General features: G+C 43.2%; 2 protein-coding genes across 2 annotated transcripts in view; both read right to left on the bottom strand.

Annotated features, from left to right (window-relative positions):
• Positions 1-513: 513 nt before the first annotated feature.
• The window catches only part of LOC149972110 (uncharacterized), a 395,887-nt gene continuing 377,223 nt past the window's right edge, over positions 514-19,177 (bottom strand). Inside the window, exons 3-4 of the mRNA XM_090219321.1 lie at positions 1,296-1,714; positions 514-558 (exon numbers count right to left, since the gene is read on the bottom strand). Coding sequence (XP_090075447.1) covers positions 514-558; positions 1,296-1,714 — 464 coding nt within the window. The remainder of the gene's footprint in view (positions 559-1,295; positions 1,715-19,177) is intronic.
• On the bottom strand, positions 11,799-13,510 carry LOC110505684 (voltage-gated potassium channel regulatory subunit KCNF1-like). The gene has a single exon (XM_021585070.3). It carries the CDS (start codon positions 13,331-13,333, stop codon positions 11,876-11,878), a length of 1,458 nt encoding a protein of 485 aa, XP_021440745.1. The 5' UTR covers positions 13,334-13,510; the 3' UTR covers positions 11,799-11,875.

The raw sequence follows: 19,177 nt of genomic DNA, 5'->3' as shown, positions 1-19,177 counted from the left end.
GTCGAATGGAGGAGACGAAAGCGCAGCGTGATATGAATACATGTTCTATATTTAATGAAGAAAGAACACTAAAACAAACTTACAAAACGCTATATATAAACAGTGCAGACACAGGCAACTAGACATAGACAATAACCCACGAAATACCCAAAGAAGATGGCTGCCTAAATATGGTTCCCAATCAGAGACAAAGATGAACAGCTGCCTCTAATTGAGAACCAATATAGGCAACCACAGACATACATAAACACCTAGATGGTAAACAACTCCATAAACCTACAAAAACCTTTAGACAGTACAAAAACACATACATCACCCATGTCACACCCTGACCTAACCAAAATATATAAAGAAAACAAATACTCAGGTCTGGGCGTGACAGTACCCCCCCCCACAAAGGTGCGGACTCCGGCCGCAAAACTTAATCAGAAGGGGAGGGTCCGGGTGGGCCTTTTTCACGGTGGCGGCTCGGGTGCGAGACATGGACCCCGCTCTACATCAGTCTTGGCCCACTTAGGTGACGCCTCTGGAGTGGGGACCCTCGCAGCGGTCCCCGGACTGAAGATCATCGTAGAGAGCGCCACTGGATGGAAAGGCGCCTCTGGACTGAGGAGCGGCTCTGGCAGCTCCGAACAGGAGGGAGATTCTAGTATCGCCGGCATGACAGGCGGCTCTGGCAGCTCCTGGTTGGCTGACGGCTCTGGCGTCTCCTGGCTGGCTGACGGCTCTGGCGGCTCCTGGCTGGCTGGCGGCTCCTGGCTGGCTGGCGGCTCTGGCGGCTCAGGACAGACGGGAGACTTTGGCGGATCCGGACTGGAGGGAGACTCTGGCGGATCCGGACTGGAGGGAGACTCTGGCGGATCCGGACTAGAGGGAGACTCTGGCGGATCCGGACTGGAGGGAGACTCTGGCGGATCCGGACTGGTAGGTTCCGGACTGCGACCCGACGTGGTAGGTTCCGGACTGTGACCCGTCGTGGTAGGTTCCGGACTGCGACCCGTCGTAGGAGGTTCCGAACTGGGTACTGTTGCCGGACGCTCTGGACTGGGTACTCTAGCCGGACGCTCTGGACTGGGTACTCTAGCCGGACGCTGTGGACTGGGTACTCTAGCCGGACGCTGTGGACTGGGTACTCTAGCCGGACGCTGTGGACTGAGTACTGTAGCCGGACGCTCTGGACTGGGTACTGTAGCCGGACGCTCTGGACTGGGTACTGTAGCCGGACGCTCTGGACTGGGTACTGTAGCCGGACACTCTGGACTGGGTACTGTAGCCGGACGCTCTAGACTGGGTACTGTTGCCAGACGCTCTAGACTGGGTACTGTCGCCAGACGCTCTGGACTGGCGAGGCGCACTGCAGGCCTGGTGCGTGGTGCCGGCACTGGTGGTACTGGGCCGAGGACACGCACCTCAGGGCTAGTGCGGGGAGAAGGAACAGGGCGTACTGGACTGCCAAGGCGCACTATAGGCCTGGTGCGTGGTGCCGGCACTGGTGGTACCGGGTTGGGGACACGCACCTCAGGGCGAGTGCGAGGAGCAGGAACAGGGAGTACTGGACACTGGAGGCGCACTGGTGCCTTGGTGCGTGGTGCCGGCACTGGTAGTACCGGGCTGGAGACACGCACCTCAGGGTGAGTGCGGGGAGGAAGAACATGACATACAGGGCTCTGGAGACGCACAGGAAACCTGGTGCATGGTGTTGGCACTGGTGGTACTGGGTCGAGGACACGCACCTCAGGGCAAGTGCGGGGAGAAGGAACAGGACACACCGGGTTGTGAAGGTGTACTGGAGACCTGGTGTGTATAGCCGGCATCAAATCTTCCGGAACTTTAACACAAGTTTCAGGCTGAGTACGAGGAACTGACACAGGTGGCATTGGACAGCTAACATGCTCCTCAGGGCGAATGCCGTGCATCCTACGCCAAACCAACAGCTCTCTCTCTCTTCACTCTCCTCCAATTTCGTCAACAACTCCTCGAATGTCTCATAATCTCCGGTCCAAATGTCTCATAATCTCCGCTCCTCGAATGTGACCATCTCTGGTCCAAGTAATTAGCCAATTAAAACCTTGGACTGCAGCCATCTGTCTTTCTTCAGTTTGGACTGTCTCCTTTCTCTTTCTCTGTCCGGATAAAGGAAGCTCATCTGACATCCCAGAGACTTGGCTGTAGCTGTGTAATTGACAGAAATTGACATTCAAAAACTTCAGACCAAAATTAATGGATCAGAGAAAATGTATCTGTAAAAGTTCTTAGGGTGCATTTACACAAGCAACTAATAATTAGGCAAAGGATTAGAATTGGGCTGCCTGTGTAAACAAAGCCTTTGTATCACTTTGACGTGTTACTGGTGTCGTGACGTTGTATTAGTTAATGTGACGACTGCTGCTCATCAAATGATTACAAGTTTCTAATTGCGTGATTAACTGAATCAAGCAATTATTAACTCATTAACCTGGGGCACCATGGGAAAACTAGTTTTTATTGAGTTTCTATTTCCCAAATTAACTCAAAGAATATCAGAATATCGATTTTACAACAGCTGCCAATTAACCAGTTGCCTCTACCAATCTCGTTCTGAACGTCGTATAGCCAGTGAATCTGCACGGACCCGGGTCTCACCAATGAGTTCGTACCACACCAATCTTAGTTAAATATATATTTACTAAAAAGCTAAAATGAGGATAAAAGATAAACATAGACAAAACATATTATAGGCTATTGATTAGAACTTAGCATAACGGGTCAACACACTATGGCGCGTGTTACCCAAAATGGGGATTTCAAAGAGAGAGAGAAAAAGAAAGTACACAAGAGAAATATACATTTGGGTGAATTTGTCAGCTATGCTATTCTAACCCTAGCCTTGCCCCAAACTGCCTCTCTTATGGGTCAGAATAAAATGATGTAATTACGTGGGGATGATCTCCGAGGATTCTCTGCGTGGACCATTCAGAGTAACGTTCAGGCTGCTCGATGACGCACTACTCCGGCGCACCTCTTTGACCGTCCTCCCGATGTCAGTGTCCTTTTGGCTTAGGAGTCTGTTCCCTCACCCTTTGCTCTGGAAGGAGTCTTCTGAGGATCGACAGCTCTGTAGCTCAGAGCTCACAGCATAGGAATGAAACCCTTTAGATACCACGATTCGATGGGAGATGGAGGCTAGGTGGTTCGACTTGAATTCACCCGCTTAGACACAGCTACTCATCCGTAGCTTGGGTAGAAAAGGATTTATTTTGTCTTCAAACTTGCGTTGCGTTCTGGGTTCGTTGACTTTTTAGACCTTGGCTGCAGCTTGGGTCACGTAGTCTTCTCTGTAAATTCTATACTCACAGATTTTATACCCTTGGGTCAGAAGTGGGCGTAACCGCCTTTAGGGCAATTCTCTGGGCGTACCAAGTTAATGAGGCAAGGTCTAGATTTTATTAAGTTAGTTGTCTAACTTAACATTTAATCTTTCCCAAAACATTCTCTTTGATCTGGATATTTTCCATACAACGTACAATGTATAAATATCAAACATCTACTAGGAAAACTCTTCACGTTACAAGGTTTGCGTAATAACGTCATCTAACGAGTGGAGGACAGAGGAGCCTCTTAAAGAAGAAGTTACAGGTCTGTGAGAGCCAGAAATCTTGCTTGTTTGTAGGTGACCAAATACTTATTTTCTACCTTAATTTGCAAATAAATTCTTTAAAAATCCTACAATGTGATTTTCAGGATTTTTTTTTTCATTTTGTCTGTCATAGTTGAAGTGTACCTATGATGAAAATTACAGGCCTCTCTCACCTTTTTAAGTGGGAGAACTTGCACAATTGGTGGCTGACTAAATACTTTTTTGCCCGACTGTATAGTGCATTCAGAAAGTATTCAGACCCCTTCACTCTTTTCACATTTTGTTACAGCCTTTTCCTCATCAATCTACACACAATACCCCATAATGACAAAGCAAAACAGTTTTTTAGACATTTTTGCTAATGTATTAAAAATAAAAACAGAAATACCTTATTTACATAAGTATTCAGACCCTTTGCTGAGAGATTATAAATTGAGCTCAGGTGCATCCTGTTTCCATTGATCATCCTTGAGATATTTCTACAACTTGATTGGAGTCAACCTGTGCTAAATTCAATTAATTGGACATTATTTGGAAAGTCACACACCTGTCTATATAACATCCCACAGTTGACAGTGCATGTCAGAGGAAAAAGCAAGCCACGAGGTTGAAGAAATTGTCCGTAGAGCTCCAAGACAGGATTGTGTCGAGGCACAGATCTGGGGAAGTGTACCAAAACATTTCTGCAGTATTGGAGGTCCCCAAGAACACAGTGGCTTCCATCATCCTTCTATGGAAGAGGTTTGGAACCTCTCGTCGTAGAGCTTGCCACCCGGCCAAACTGAGCAATCGGGGAAGAAGGGCCTTGGTCAGGGAGGTGACCAAGAACCTTTTGGTCACTCTGACAGAGCTCTAGAGTTCCTCTGTGGAGATGGGGGAACCTTCCAGAAGGACAACCATTTCTGCAGCACTCCACCAATCAGGACACCAATCAAGCCCACTTGGAGTTTACCAAAAGGTACCTTAAGACTCTCAGACCATGTGAAACAAGATTCTCTGGTCTGATGAAACCAAGATTTAACTCTTTGGCCTGAATGCCAAGCGTCACGTCTGGAGAAAACAGGGCACCGCTCATCACCTTGACAACTTTTATTTATGTATTTATTTCCCTTTAGAACTAATTAGTTGGGGGGGCTCCCGAGTTGTGCAGCGGTATAAGGCACTGTATCGTAGTGCTTAGAGGCATCACTACAGACCCGGGTTCAATCCCAGGCTGCTTCACGCGGGTCGTGTTCGGGACTCCCAGAGGGCGGCACACAATTGGCCCAGCATCGTCCAGGTTAGGGAAGGGTTTGACTGGGGGTGCTTTACTTGGGTCATCACACTCTAGAGACTCCTTGTGGTGGGATGGGTGCCACAAGGAGATGGCGCCGACATATATGGCAGCTCTGCTTCTAGCTCTTAAGAAACTTTACAGTATTTAGTTTTTTTTCTGAAGTCACAGCCATGTATATTCCCCCTCACCACTGGCAGCACATTTCAATGACGAGGAATGGGTTGCAAAACTTGTTTACCTGCGCGACATATTAAACCCGCTCAACGAAGTCAATCTGTCTTCAGAAACAGACTTTAGAGGAGAATGACAACTGTCTTTAAGTTGGCAGATAAATTGGCTGCACTCAAAGCCAAACTGGAATTTATAGGCCTAATCGATATTCCGGTCATGTAATGACCAGTCTGTGGGGCAAAAAAGTTTGGGGAGCGCTGCCTTAGAACACTGCGCCACGCGGGAGGCCTGTTTTAAATTATTCTAATATTGTTTGACACGGGACAATTTTTCGACAACTTCAAACATGGAACCAAAAGCAGGGAATGTAACCTTTGCGGTAGTTTAGAATTGGCATATGAGTAGTTAACCTTTCAGTTAATCAAAACATCTAATCAATGTGGTTGACAGATGTAGTAATGTCTTGTCAGTGGGATGTACAGCGCCATCAGAAAGTATTCACACCTTTTTACTTTTTCCACATTTTGTTGTGTTACAAAGTGGGATTCGAATAGATTGAAGTGTCATTTTTTTGTCAAGAATCTACACAAAATACAATTTAATGTCAAAATTTGTTTAAAAAATAATTAAAAATAAACACTCATATATCTTGATTAGATAAGTAATCAATCCCCTGAGTCAATACATGTTAGGCTGCCGTTACACGATGCAACTTGCACACCATTTTAGTTGCTTGGAACAGAGTTGCTTCTTGATTGCTTTGTGAAACACCTGCAACTATTAAGCAACTCATCTGCAACCTGGTTGCATCCAGTTGAAACTTTTCAACTGTGTGAAAATAGTTGCAAGCAAGAGCCAATCAAAACAAACACTTTTGCCACATTATCTATCGGAAGGTTCGGAATTCTGACCCAGTTGTCATGTCAACACAGTTTTCAGTGCACAACCTGCAATCAGGGTTGACAGAACAGAGACTAGCACAACAGCAGATCTATACAAATGATCGTACAAGTTATGATTTAGCTGTCAATAAATTTCATTTTGAGGAGAACCCAAATCTCTCCCTGACCAGTTTCAACTGAAATTGTCCGCCCTGAACTCTGCTGGCAAGCTTAGTTCATTGCTAGATTGGTTAACTGTGTTGGTGTTTGCAATTTCATTTTGGCAAGCTAACTAAATTGTACAGGCTGCATTTCTTCCATATCCTTGCTGTTACAATAAACAACAGTTGGATAAACAAATGATTTGTGAAAACACAATGTAATACAGCAGATGACATGGAGTGAGTTTATAATTCTTAAACACGCAGCTTCAATTTGATTGGCTGTTGCATGCCATTTTAATTGCATTTGAGTTGCTTCATGTAACAGCAAAGTTGCTTGCAACTTGCAACTGCAACTAAAATTGTGTGAAAGTTGCTTTGTGTAACCCAATCCTTAGAATCACCTTTGGCAGTGATTACAGATGTGGGTCTTTCTGGGTAAGCCTCTAAGTGTTTTCACACCTGGATTGTACAATATTTGCACATGATTATTTTTTTTAATTCTTCAAGCTCTGTCAAGTTGGTTGTTGATCATTGCTAGACAGAAATGTTCAAGTCACAGTCTGTTCTCTACTACCGCATGGTAAGCAGTTCCGGAGTCTGGGACCAAAAGGCTCCTGAACAGCTTCTACCCCAAAGCCATAAGACTGCTGAACAGTAAGTTAAACGACTTCCCAGACGTTCTGCTTTTCACCCCCTACCTACTGTACATGTACATCATCTAAGCAAACTTACATGTACATTACCTCAATCAAACACGCCAATTACCTCGTACCCCTGTATACTGACTTGGTACCGGTACTCCTTCTATATAACCTGTACATAGCCTCTTTATTGTTATTTTATTGCGTTATTTTATTGTGTTACTATTTTCTTTGTATCTATTTGTTAATTTTCACCTTTTTTTAACTGCATTGCTAAGAAAGGGCTCGAAATTAAGTAATTCCATGGTCTACACTTGTTGTATTCTGCGCACGTGACAAAGAAAACTTGATTTGATTTTAATTAATACCATGCTCTAAGGGATCATCAATGTCTGCTTTATTTTTTTTACCCATCTACCAATAGGTGCCCTTTTTTGCGAAGCATTGGACAATCTTCCTGGTCTTTGTAGTTGAATCTGTGTTTGAAATTCACTGCTCAACTGAGGGACCTTACAGATAATTTTATTTGTGGGGAACAGAAATGAGGTCGTCACTCAAAAATCATATTAGGCATTATTATTGCACACAGAGGGAGTCCATGCAACTTACTATGTGGCTTGTTAAAAGCAAGCCCCTGTAATTATTTAGGCTTGCTATAAAGGGGTTGAATACTTATTATCGAAAACATAATTCCTCTTTGACATTATGAGGTATTGTGTTTAGGCCAGTGACACAACATCTCAATGTAATACTTTTTTTTTAGGATGAAACAACAAAATGTCGAAAAAGTCAAGGGGTGTGAATACTTTTTGAAGGCACTGTACAGCCATTTTGTTTACAGAAATGGGAACAGGGGTTAGCAAAGTGTGTTGTGAAAGGGAATGTGTAGAGGCAGTTATTAGTGAGCTTCAGTTAGTGTCAGACAGACACCAACAGATGCACTGAGGAGGAGGCGGCAATATATGGAGCTTGCATGACAAAAAATTAGAGAGAACAGTTATATAAACATCAATGTCATGATTTTGTGATTAGAAGTTAGGGTACTTGAGACTATAATGATCGTTATTATTGGCCTATAAAACCAAATGTATAGTTTTATTCACATATCAATTCCGTGGCGCTTAGATGTCGTTGAAAGGTAGTTGTGTTCTTGGTAAACACACTGAACAAAAACATAAATGCAACATGTAAAGTGCTGGTCCCATATCTCATGAAATAAAAGATCCCAGAAATGTTCCTTACACACAAAAAGCTTACTTCTCCCCGATTTTGTGCACAAATTTGTTTACATCCCTGTCTGTGAGCATTTCTCCTTTGCCAAGATAATCCATCCACCTGACAAGTGTGACATATCAAGAAGCTGATTAAACAGCATGATAATTACACAGGTGCACCTTGAGCTGGGGACAATAAAAGGCCACTCTAAAATGTGCAGTTTTGCCACACAACACAATGCCACAGATGTCTTAAGTTTTAAGGGACTGTTCAATTGGCATGCTGACTGCAGGAATGTCCAACAGAGCTGTTGCCAGACAATTGAATGTTCATTTCTAATGTTAATATGGCACCTCCAACGTCGTTTTAGAGAATTTGGCAGTACTTCCAACCGGCCTCACAACTGCAGACCATGTGTATGACGTCATGTGGGCAATCAACGTATACAACAGCATGTTCCAGTTTCCGCCAATATCCAGGAACTACGCACAGCCATTGTAGAGGAATGGGACAACATTACACAGGCCACAATCAACAGCCTGATCAACTTTGTGCGAAAGACATGTGTCGCGCTGCATGAGGCAAATGGGGGTCCCACCAGAAACGGACTGGTTTTCTTTTCCACTCCCCTACCTTTTTGGGGGGGGGGGGGGTATCTCTGACCAACATATGCATGTCTGTATTCTCAGTCATGTGAAATCCATAGATTAGGGCCTAATGAATGTATTTCAATTGACTGATTTCCTTATATGAACTGTAAATCTTTGAAATTGTTGCACGTTGCATTTATATTTTTGTTCACTATATATTCATTAGCCTTGCAAGCTGCTTGATCTTGCAAGCTTATATGAATGTTAGTCTGGTAATTACGAGGCTAATATTTTATGTACCTCAGATAAAAAACAAAATGCCATTCTTTCCACTGCAGGTCCAGAAGACAAGCCAATGCATAAAATTTTTAAATTGCATTGAGGATTAAAAAAATACCCATTAGGCTATCTGTATATAAAAGGTCTGTGCACCGGTATAATAATTGCAGGCATCCCCCTGTACAAACATCAAAGACATAGGAACAACACATGACGCTCAGGAGTGAGCACTGTATTTCAAAATGACTTTCCTCAGAAGAAATGACAATGGGGTGGTTAAGCTCCACATTAGTACGCCTATGTCTCCAGAGTTGGACACTCAGGTCTATTTCAATGTTTCTCATGCAAACGCTTTATTCGATGCTAATTGAATAAATACAATTACAATTCTCCCCGAAAAACTCAATTCTTGATGTTTGCTTTTGACTGACTAGAGTCACCAGACCCACATGTACATGGTAAAATCACAAGAGTGAATTCAACTCCTATGGAGTGAAATGTAACACTATTTGGGGGTTTATATGGTTCCACCTCCATTTTGTGTTAAAACTACTCTGATCATGGTGTTGATATTTTGGGATTTAAAACAACACTAAATGGAGTAAATGTCCAACTCTCAGAGAGTTGCTTAAATGTAACACCAATTGACATTTTACTATTTTCAGTGTTGTTTTGAATTAACAATCACCTCCAGCAGAGTACATTTCTCTTTCGGTTTACTTCCTTTGTGTTATAAGGGTGTTAAAAACATATATGAATATTTCTTAATGTTTCACATTATGGTGGTTTGTAATGTGAAATGAAATCTCTACTGGAATCCAACTTGCAGGACGATATCCAACAATTTTACATCCCTACAATTTGCTTACAGAATAACTGTCATAGTAGGGAAGAAAATGCAGTACATGGAGACTACCAACTACACCATATAAACTGGAACAACTATCTCACTACTGGTTTCTAGAAATCCAACCATTTACCGATTGGATTAGTTTAGAAAAATCTAAGTTTCTTATCTTTGTGTAGCATAAGATTAAAAAAAACAACAACAAAAATGTGCATGCAAAAACACAGATATTGAAACAAACAATTTAATAAATCAAGCTTCAACAGAGCAAGCTGGGAAATATGCCAATGATGCTCCTCCCACATCGTAGACAACTCCATATACAGTGCCTTGCGAAATAATTCGGCCCCCTTGAACTTTGCGACCTTTTGCCACATTTCAGGCTTCAAACATAAAGATATAAAACTGTATTTTTTTGTGAAGAATCAACAACAAGTGGGACACAATCATGAAGTGGAACGACATTTATTGGATATTTCAAAAATTTTGAACAAATCAAAAACAGAAAAATTGTGCGTGCAAAATTATTCAGCCCCTTTACTTTCAGTGCAGCAAACTCTCTCCAGAAGTTCAGTGAGGATCTCTGAATGATCCAATATTGACCTAAATGACTAATGATGATAAATACAATCCACCTGTGTGTAATCAAGTCTCCGTATAAATGCACCTGCACTGTGATAGTCTCAGAGGTCCGTTAAAAGCGCAGAGAGCATCATGAAGAACAAGGAACACACCAGGCAGGTCCGAGATACTGTTGTGAAGAAGTTTAAAGCCGGATTTGGATACAAAAAGATTTCCCAAGCTTTAAACATCCCAAGGAGCACTGTGCAAGCGATAATATTGAAATGGAAGGAGTATCAGACCACTGCAAATCTACCAAGACCTGGCCGTCCCTCTAAACTTTCAGCTCATACAAGGAGAAGACTGATCAGAGATGCAGCCAAGAGGCCCATGATCACTCTGTATGAACTGCAGAGATCTACAGCTGAGGTGGGAGACTCTGTCCATAGGACAACAATCAGTCGTATATTGCACAAATCTGGCCTTTATGGAAGAGTGGCAAGAAGAAAGCCATTTCTTAAAGATATCCATAAAAAGTGTTATTTAAAGTTTGCCACAAGCCACCTGGGAGACACACCAAACATGTGGAAGAAGGTGCTCTGGTCAGATGAAACCAAAATTGAACTTTTTGGCAACAATGCAAAACGTTATGTTTGGCGTAAAAGCAACACAGCTCATCACCCTGAACACACCATGCCCACTGTCAAACATGGTGGTGGCAGCATCAAGGTTTGGGCCTGCTTTTCTTCAGCAGGGACAGGGAAGATGGTTAAAATTGATGGGAAGATGGATGGAGCCAAATACAGGACCATTCTGGAAGAAAACCTGATGGAGTCTGCAAAAGACCTGAGACTGGGATGGAGATTTGTCTTCCAACAAGACAATGATCCAAAACATACAGCAAAATCTACAATGGAATGGTTCAAAAATAAACATATCCAGGTGTTAGAAAGGCCAAGTCAAAGTCCAGACCTGAATCCAATCGAGAATCTGTGGAAAGAACTGAAAACTGCTGTTCACAAATGCTCTCCGTCCAACCTCACTGAGCTCGAGCTGTTTTGCAAGGAGGAATGGGAAAAAAATTCAGTCTCTCGATGTGCAAAACTGATAGAGACATACCCCAAGCGACTTACAGCTATAATCGCAGCAAAAGGTGGCGCTACAAAGTATTAACTTAAGGGGGCTGAATAATTTTGCACGCCCAATTTTTCAGTTTTTGATTTGTTAAAAAAGTTTGAAATATCCAATAAATGTTGTTCTACTTCATGATTGTGTCACACTTGTTGTTTATTCTTCACAAAAAAATACAGTTTTATATCTTTATGTTTGAAGCCTGAAATGTGGCAAAAGGTCGCAAAGTTCAAGGGGGCCGAATACTTTCGCAAGGCACTGTATTTAATTCCTTGTCTCTGGTTGCTCCTAAAGTACTCTGTCCCAATCAACTGCAGTTATCAACACTAACTCCACAGATAATATCACTCTCTTGAGGGTTAAAATAACTCCCAGTAGAGTCAATTTAACCCAAATGTTTTTAACACTGATTTCAACTATCCTTGATTTACTGTGTAGAAGCTAGCCAATTTCTCGTGGAATTGAAACGCGTCACTATACAATAGGCCTATGTCTATGTCAAGTTAAAACGATTCTGTTTCGGAGCAATACTTTTTCGACTTCAAAGTCCTGGTTGATTCCTCAATAAGTGGTATAGAATTATCACTACGTGAGGGGCGCATAGAGCTCTCCAATGCGCCCAATGCGCCAGACTTGCGCGTGGCCTTCACCATTGAGTCCTCGCTAGACTGCAACTCCATGAGCTCCAGCTCGTGCTTGGCCGCAGTCTCGAGCAATCTCTGTTTATTGTAAAAAATAACGAAGTTGTTGATAATGGGGTGAATGGGCAACGCGATGGCTATCACCCCACACAGGAAGCTGATGGCTGCGTTGCACTTTCCGAGCGTGGTTTTGGGGTAAATGTCTCCATAGCCTACGGTCGTCATGGTGATAATAGCCCACCAGAAGGACTGTGGGATGCTACTGAAGAGGGTCTCCGGGTGGCTTTGCTCCAGGGTGTAGCCCAGTGCTGAAAACACGAATATCCCTATGCCCATGTACATAAGGAGCAACCCCAGCTCTTTGAAACTCCTCTTCAGCGCATAGGTGAGAGTCTGTAGCCCGGAGGAGTGACGCGCCAGTTTGAAGATCCGGGCAATACGCATGATGCGAAGCGCCTGGACCGCTTGCTGGACCTTGGCCAGATCCATCATGGTCGTACCCAGGTAAGTTAGGGTCAGCACCACGTAAAAGGGCATGATAGCCATGAAGTCTATTATGTTCATAAAGGATAGGAAAAAGTGCAGTTTGTTTGGGGAGGACATAAAACGCAGCAGATATTCTACGGTGAACCAGCCTATGCAGGCTGTCTCGATGGCCTCCAGCGTTGGGTGTTCCACAAGGTCTCCCTCGTCGTCCTCCATTTGGACTTCTGGAATGGTACCCACGCACATCACCAAGGATGACACAAGGACGAAGAGGAAAGATGCAATGGCGATAATGCGCGCAGGCAATGAGGACTCCGGTTTCTCCATGAGTTTCCAAAGGAACTTTTGGTACCGTGCTGAGCGGTTGACAGAAGGGACCACATCTAGATCATCCAAGATAAGCTTCACTTTGTTGGCAATCTCAGCCAGCTCTTCCTCTTTTTCAGTCAAGTCACTTTTACAGCACTCGTCCAAATAGCTTTGGTCAATTTTCCAGAATTCCATCTCTTTAATAAAACAAATGGGACAGATTCCTCGTTTGATGTGAATCTCACCGAAGTAATACACGTCAATGATACATCTGAAAGCGTCAGGATCCCGGTCAAAATAAAACTCCCTTTTACCGGGGTCGTAGTCATCACAAAGTGAGTAGATAATGTCATAATTCAGAGTTGAGCAGTTGATAAGTTCTGCAAGTCGACTCTCCGGGTAGCGGTTAAGCACATCCCCGTATAAAACGAGCTTCACCCCGCCAATGTTCACGGCTATCTCGGCTTCATCCCTCGTGTCCAAACTGTTGCAGTTCCTATATCGGGGTTTGGGTATAGTCCACATCTTTCCTGCTGTCGTAGGCTATTTTTGGCGTCGAAAATGTCGAAATGCAATCAACAGACTTGTGTTTCATGTACATGAACAGTTTAAAGTGCAGGTAGCCTATAAAGTATACTAATTTTAAAAAGGAGGAAAGCCATTGCGCAAAACCTCGCTCCGTGCTCTCCCGTTACCAAAGCAGCAATTAAGTAATCTCTCTCTCTGTCTCTCCTTTCTCCTCTCTCTCTCTCTCGCGCTTTTTCTCTCTCACACACACACTCACACTGACACACTGCTGCTGCGCCTCTGAGCTCTGTGGGCGGATATCCTCTGTGGGTGGATATTACTCTGCTTGAAGTTTTGAATTTACCAAACCGGTATGGGCAATTAACACAATTATTCCGTATGGTTGAAGTGAGGTGATATGATGTGAGTACAGTGGCGACCCGTCATTAAGGGCAGTTGGGGCTACCTGTTTTGCATGCTATTTTGACAATAATACGTGTCACACGTACCTGTTTTGCATGCTATTTTGACAATAATACGTGTCACATATCAGTTTGCAAACAATGTAAAAAAAACAAACATTATAATTTAGTTAATAAAGCCACATACATACATGGTCTCTTTGTTTTCTGGAGATTAGAAGTGGAAACGTTACAATCGTAACACTTGAAGTGTAAACATATAACAGGTGATTATTACATTGTAACATTCCACTTAGCCTCAAAACAAGGAGCAGGTTTCAGTTAGCGCGGAAATCTACTCTGCCGCACGAGCATGCTTTTGCTTTCCAGTCGATAGCGCGCTGGACTTTGGGCTAGAAGGTTGAGGGTTCGAGACCTGCTCCTTACCTGTTTCATTACATTGGTGTCAGAAGTGATCGGACCTTGCATCCACGACAGTGCGTGTGCTTGACCGGTGAGCGCGTACCTATAAGACTTTGAGTTGCAAGCTAGCGCGAGGACGCGCTCTTTGAAAGGAGGGAGTAGTGTAACGACCCTGGGTTTATAAGCGTGGATATCTACTCTGCCGCACGAGCATGCTTTTGCGGCACAGTCGGGCTAGAAGGTCGAGGGTTCGAGACCTGCTCCTTGCCAGTTTCATTACAATACTTTGGTTTCGGGGCTCTCAACGAATCATCTGAGGGTGATTCTTCGACCAGCCTTCATTATTGTAGAGCACTCAATCGATTCACTTTATATGTGTGTGTTGTATTGATCTGCACCCTTATTAATAAGTGAATAAAAATGTAGTTTAAGTATAACTCTGACTTGTGTGATAAGTTTGTCTCTCTGCATTTGATGGTAAAGAAATTAACCACCACATCTCAATTGTCAGTAGAAACCACGTTTGTTTAACCAAGTCACGTCCTTACCTTAGTTCCTTTTTTATGTCTCTATTTTAGTTTGGTCGGGGCGTGAGTTGGGGTGGGCATTCTATGTTTTGATTCTGTGTGTTATATTTCTAGGTGTTTGGCCTGGTATGGTTCCCAATCAGAGGCAGCTGTCAATCATTGTCTCTGATTGAGAACCATACTTAGGCAGCCTGTTTTCCCACTATGGTTTGTGGGTAGTTGTTTTCTGTTTTGTGTATTGCACCTTGCAGAACTGTTCGTTTGTTGTTTTTGTGTCACGTTCTGACCTTTATTTCCTTTGTTTTGTATTTATTTAGTATGGTCAGGGCGTGAGTTGGGGTGGGCAGTCTATGTTTGTTTTTCTATGATTTGGGGATTTGTATGTTTCGGCCTAGTATGGTTCTCAATCCGAGGCAGGTGTCATTAGTTGTCTCTGATTGAGAATCATACTTAGGTAGCCTGGGTTGCACTGCTTGTTTGTGGGTGATTGTCTATGTTAGTTGCTTGTGTCAGCACAGGTCTCATTTATAGCTTCACGGTCGTTATTGGTTTATTGTTTTTGTATTCAGTGTTCAGTACTTTCTTAATTAAATATTCATCATGAACACATACCATTTCGCATTTTGGTCCTCCGATCCTTCTCGCTTCTCCTCTTCATCTGAAGAAGAGGAAGACCATGACATTTTGTTCAAGTGTTCGTATTTATTAAACGCATGATGAATACTTACCACGCTGCACCTTGGTCCTCTTCTCCTTCTCTCGACGACATTCGTTACACATACCAGCTATGTTTTTTTTAAAAGACAGAAAATGAGGCTGAATGAACTGTTTCGCTGCAAGAGGCTCCGCTGATAGCCAGGTGTAGCAGTGGTAATGTGTTGGGACTGCTGTTGGGACAGCTTTATGTAGTCCCTAACAGTTTGTGGGCACCGTTTGTCACCGTTATGGTGCAATTCATGTATTGTTCAGTGTTGTGTAGTGGCTTTGCTGGCATGCATATTATTATTAGTATTTTTTGCCCCACCAAGATTTACATGCTAGAATCGTCGCTGTGTGAGTGGGAATTGATGCAGAACTTGTTGGTGAGCGCATGGCACACTACAATACATATGTCTTGACAACACATAGGAAAATAAAAAAACGTAGTCAGGGAAATGAATACGAAGTTATTGTCAGAGGTAATGTCAAAGCATAACCACTAAATTACATCAATATCTGCTGTTTCCCTTTTGATAACGGGACAGCTTCGCAATTACACACGTCTCCAGAAAACTGAGTTAGGACGCTCTCTGCTAACAGATACAATTGCACAATTTGAGACGCTCTGACATACTGTAAGATTCCAGTCCAGTGGGTCAGATTAAATGTACGGTGGTATCTCGTGCTCAGGTGCTAAACCGATCTCATCTTTCCACAACTGACAAAGGGCATTTTCCTATATACCAACATAAAGTGTCTTAATAGGGCATCGGGCCACCGCGAGCCACAACAGATTCAACGCTCCTTGGCATAAATTCTACAAGTGTCTGAAACTCTATTGGAGGGATGTGACACAATTCTTCCACAAATTGTGTTTGGTTGATGGTGTGTTGGTGATGGCGCTGCTCCAGAATCTCCCATAAGTGTTACATTGAGTCGAGATCTGGTGACTGAGATGGCCATGGCATCATGCTCATCAAACCATTCAGTTACCATTTGTTCCCTGTGGATGGGGGCATTGTCATCCTATGGTAGCCAAAATAATGGCAAAAAATGGCCTGCCCAGAATTTTTATTCATAACCCTAAGCATGATGGGATTTTAGCTGCTTAATCAACTGGAACCATAGCTGTGTGGAGGCACCTGCTTTCAATATAATTTGTGTCCCTCATTTAGGCCTACTCGTGTTTCCATTATTTTGTCAGTTACCTGTACATGTTCAGCATGAACAATTATAGATAACACAAGGACATCTGTCACGGCTGTTGAATAAGGAGGACTAAGGTGCAGGGTGGTGAGCGTACATATTCCTTTATTTAGAAAAAAAGACGCTGAACAAAACAATAAACACTACAAAACAAACCGTGAAGCTAAAGGCTATGTGCCCTAACCAAAGTATACTTCCCACATAGAAAGGAGGGAAAAAGGGCTACCTAAGTATGGTTCCCAATCAGAGACAACGATAGACAGCTGTCCCTGATTGAGAACCATACCCGGCCAAAACATAGAAACACCAAATCATAGAAAACGAAACATAGAATGCCAACCCCAAATCACACCCTGACCAAACCAAACCAAATAGAGACATTAAAAGGCTCTCTACGGTCAGGGCGTGACAACATCACATTTACCATACAAAAACTTCTATTGCAGTCACAAAGTGTAAAAACATGTGGGGCAGCAGGGTAGCCTAGTGGTTAGAGCGTTGGACTAGTAACCGGAAGGTTGTGAGTTCAAACCCCAGAGCTGACAAGGTTTTGCCCCTGAACAGGCAGTCACTGAAAATAAAAATGTGTTCTTAACTGACTTGCCTGGTTAAATAAAGGTAAAAAAATGTGACGTTTTTGTGAGGCAAAAAGATCAGTATTACGACATCACAGATCCACAGTCAGCAATACCTCAGAATCACATCCCAAATCCCATGAGGATTTAGCTTCATATCAATCCTCTCAGATTGAGTCCAGAACTGGGTGGATTTCGGATTGGGCGCAAGAAATAGAACTGTTGCTGTTGACTTGGAAGTTTAGTCCACACTTTGAGGGTGAATTCTGTAGGCACAACATGGATGTATTTTCTGTTGCATATCATTGGTCCCGACCTGCAATAGATTTTGTATACATTCATATGGTCACATAATACCATGTAGGCCAAGTGGGGCCAAATCAAGGATCAGCAGTACATATATTTTCTTTGGTCTGTAGATCATATCTAGAAATGGATTCTCAACATCTGAAAAAGGTTGCTTGCTTGTAGTCATTGAAGATCATCAAATCTGAAAAAGTGTATCTGAAATTTGAATTCCTGGTTATCTTGATATTAATAATATCTAAATCTTTAAAAAAAATCTTTGCTAAGATCAACCACTTATTTAAAGGGTTTTGGTATTTTTACAGGGTTTATTCTCGTCCATGGGGAGTTCAGGATGCATTGACAACCCAATCCCAATCCCAAACCAATCCCTCCTTCCTAACCCTAGATCCTTTTTGACTTCCCTTCATCCAACTGAAAGGACTAGATATGTATTAACAATATGATAATCTCTCAATCTTAACCCTCTGGTGGCAAGGTTGAGGCCCACCATATTGTTAATACTTATTTAGGCTTTTGAAGTTAACAGGGAGCTAGGTTAATTTGGGATTGGGGCCCACTCCTCATTGGCTACTTACTAGCTAGGATCCAGAGGCGTGACACTGATCTGGACACAGATGTAGGAGTAGTAGCCCTGCGGAAACACAGCGCTCAATCCTGTCATTTCAAGGGCCACCTGGCAGACAGAAGGAGACAGAGAGCATAATATCTCAACAGTGTTCCGCAGTGATAGCAGGGACAATCTACTAACACTTAACAAAAATATAAACGCAACATGTAAAATGTTGGTCTCATGTTTCATGAGCTGAAATAAAAAATCCCAGAAATGTTCCATACGCACCAACAAAAAAAAATGTGCACAAATTTGTTTACATCCCTGTTTGTTTACATCCCATCTCCTTTGACAAGATAATCCATCCACCTGACAGGTTTGGAATATCAAGAGCTGATTAAAGAGCATGATCATTAATTATACCTTGTGCTGGGGACAATAAAAGGCCACTCCAAAATGTGCAGTTTTGTCACACAACACAATGCCAAGTTTTGAGGGAGTGTGCAATTGGCATGCTGACATCAGGAATGTCCACCAGAGCTGTTGCCAGAGATTTTAATGTTAATTTATCTACCAAAAGCCGCCTTCAACGTTGTTTTAGAGAATTTGGCAGTACTGTACATCCATCCGGCCTCACAACCTGCAGACCGCATGTAATCACGCCAGCCCAGGACCTCCACATCTGGCTTCTTCACCTGCGGGATCATCTGAGACCAGCCACCCAGACAGCTGATGAAACTGTGGGTTTGCACAACTGAATAATTTCTGCACAAACTGTCAAAAACCGTATCATGGAAGCTCATCTGCATGCTCGTCAACCTCACCTGGGTTTTGACCTGACTGCAGTTTGGTGTCGTAACTAAACTTCAGTGGGCAAATGCTCCTCTTCGAATGCCACTGGCACGCTGAAGAAATGTGCTCTTCACAGATGAATCCCGGTTCCAACTGTACCGGGCAGATGGCAGACAGCGTGCATGGCGTTGTGTGGGCGAGCGGTTTATTGATGTCAATGCTGTAAACAGAGTGCCCCAAGATGTTGGTGGGGTTATTTTATGGGCAGGCTTAAGCTACAGACAACGAACACAATTGCATTTTATCGATGGCAATTTCAATGCACAGAGATACCGTGATGAGATGCTGAGGTCCATTGTAAGGCCCATTTCTTTTAAGGT

This window comes from Oncorhynchus mykiss, chromosome 25 (genome assembly GCF_057628025.1).
Source record: "Oncorhynchus mykiss isolate SJ-2025 chromosome 25, ASM5762802v1, whole genome shotgun sequence".
NCBI lineage: Eukaryota > Metazoa > Chordata > Actinopteri > Salmoniformes > Salmonidae > Oncorhynchus > Oncorhynchus mykiss.
The sequence above is the reverse complement of the archived record's forward strand: the minus strand, read 5'-3'. Positions and strand labels throughout refer to the sequence as shown.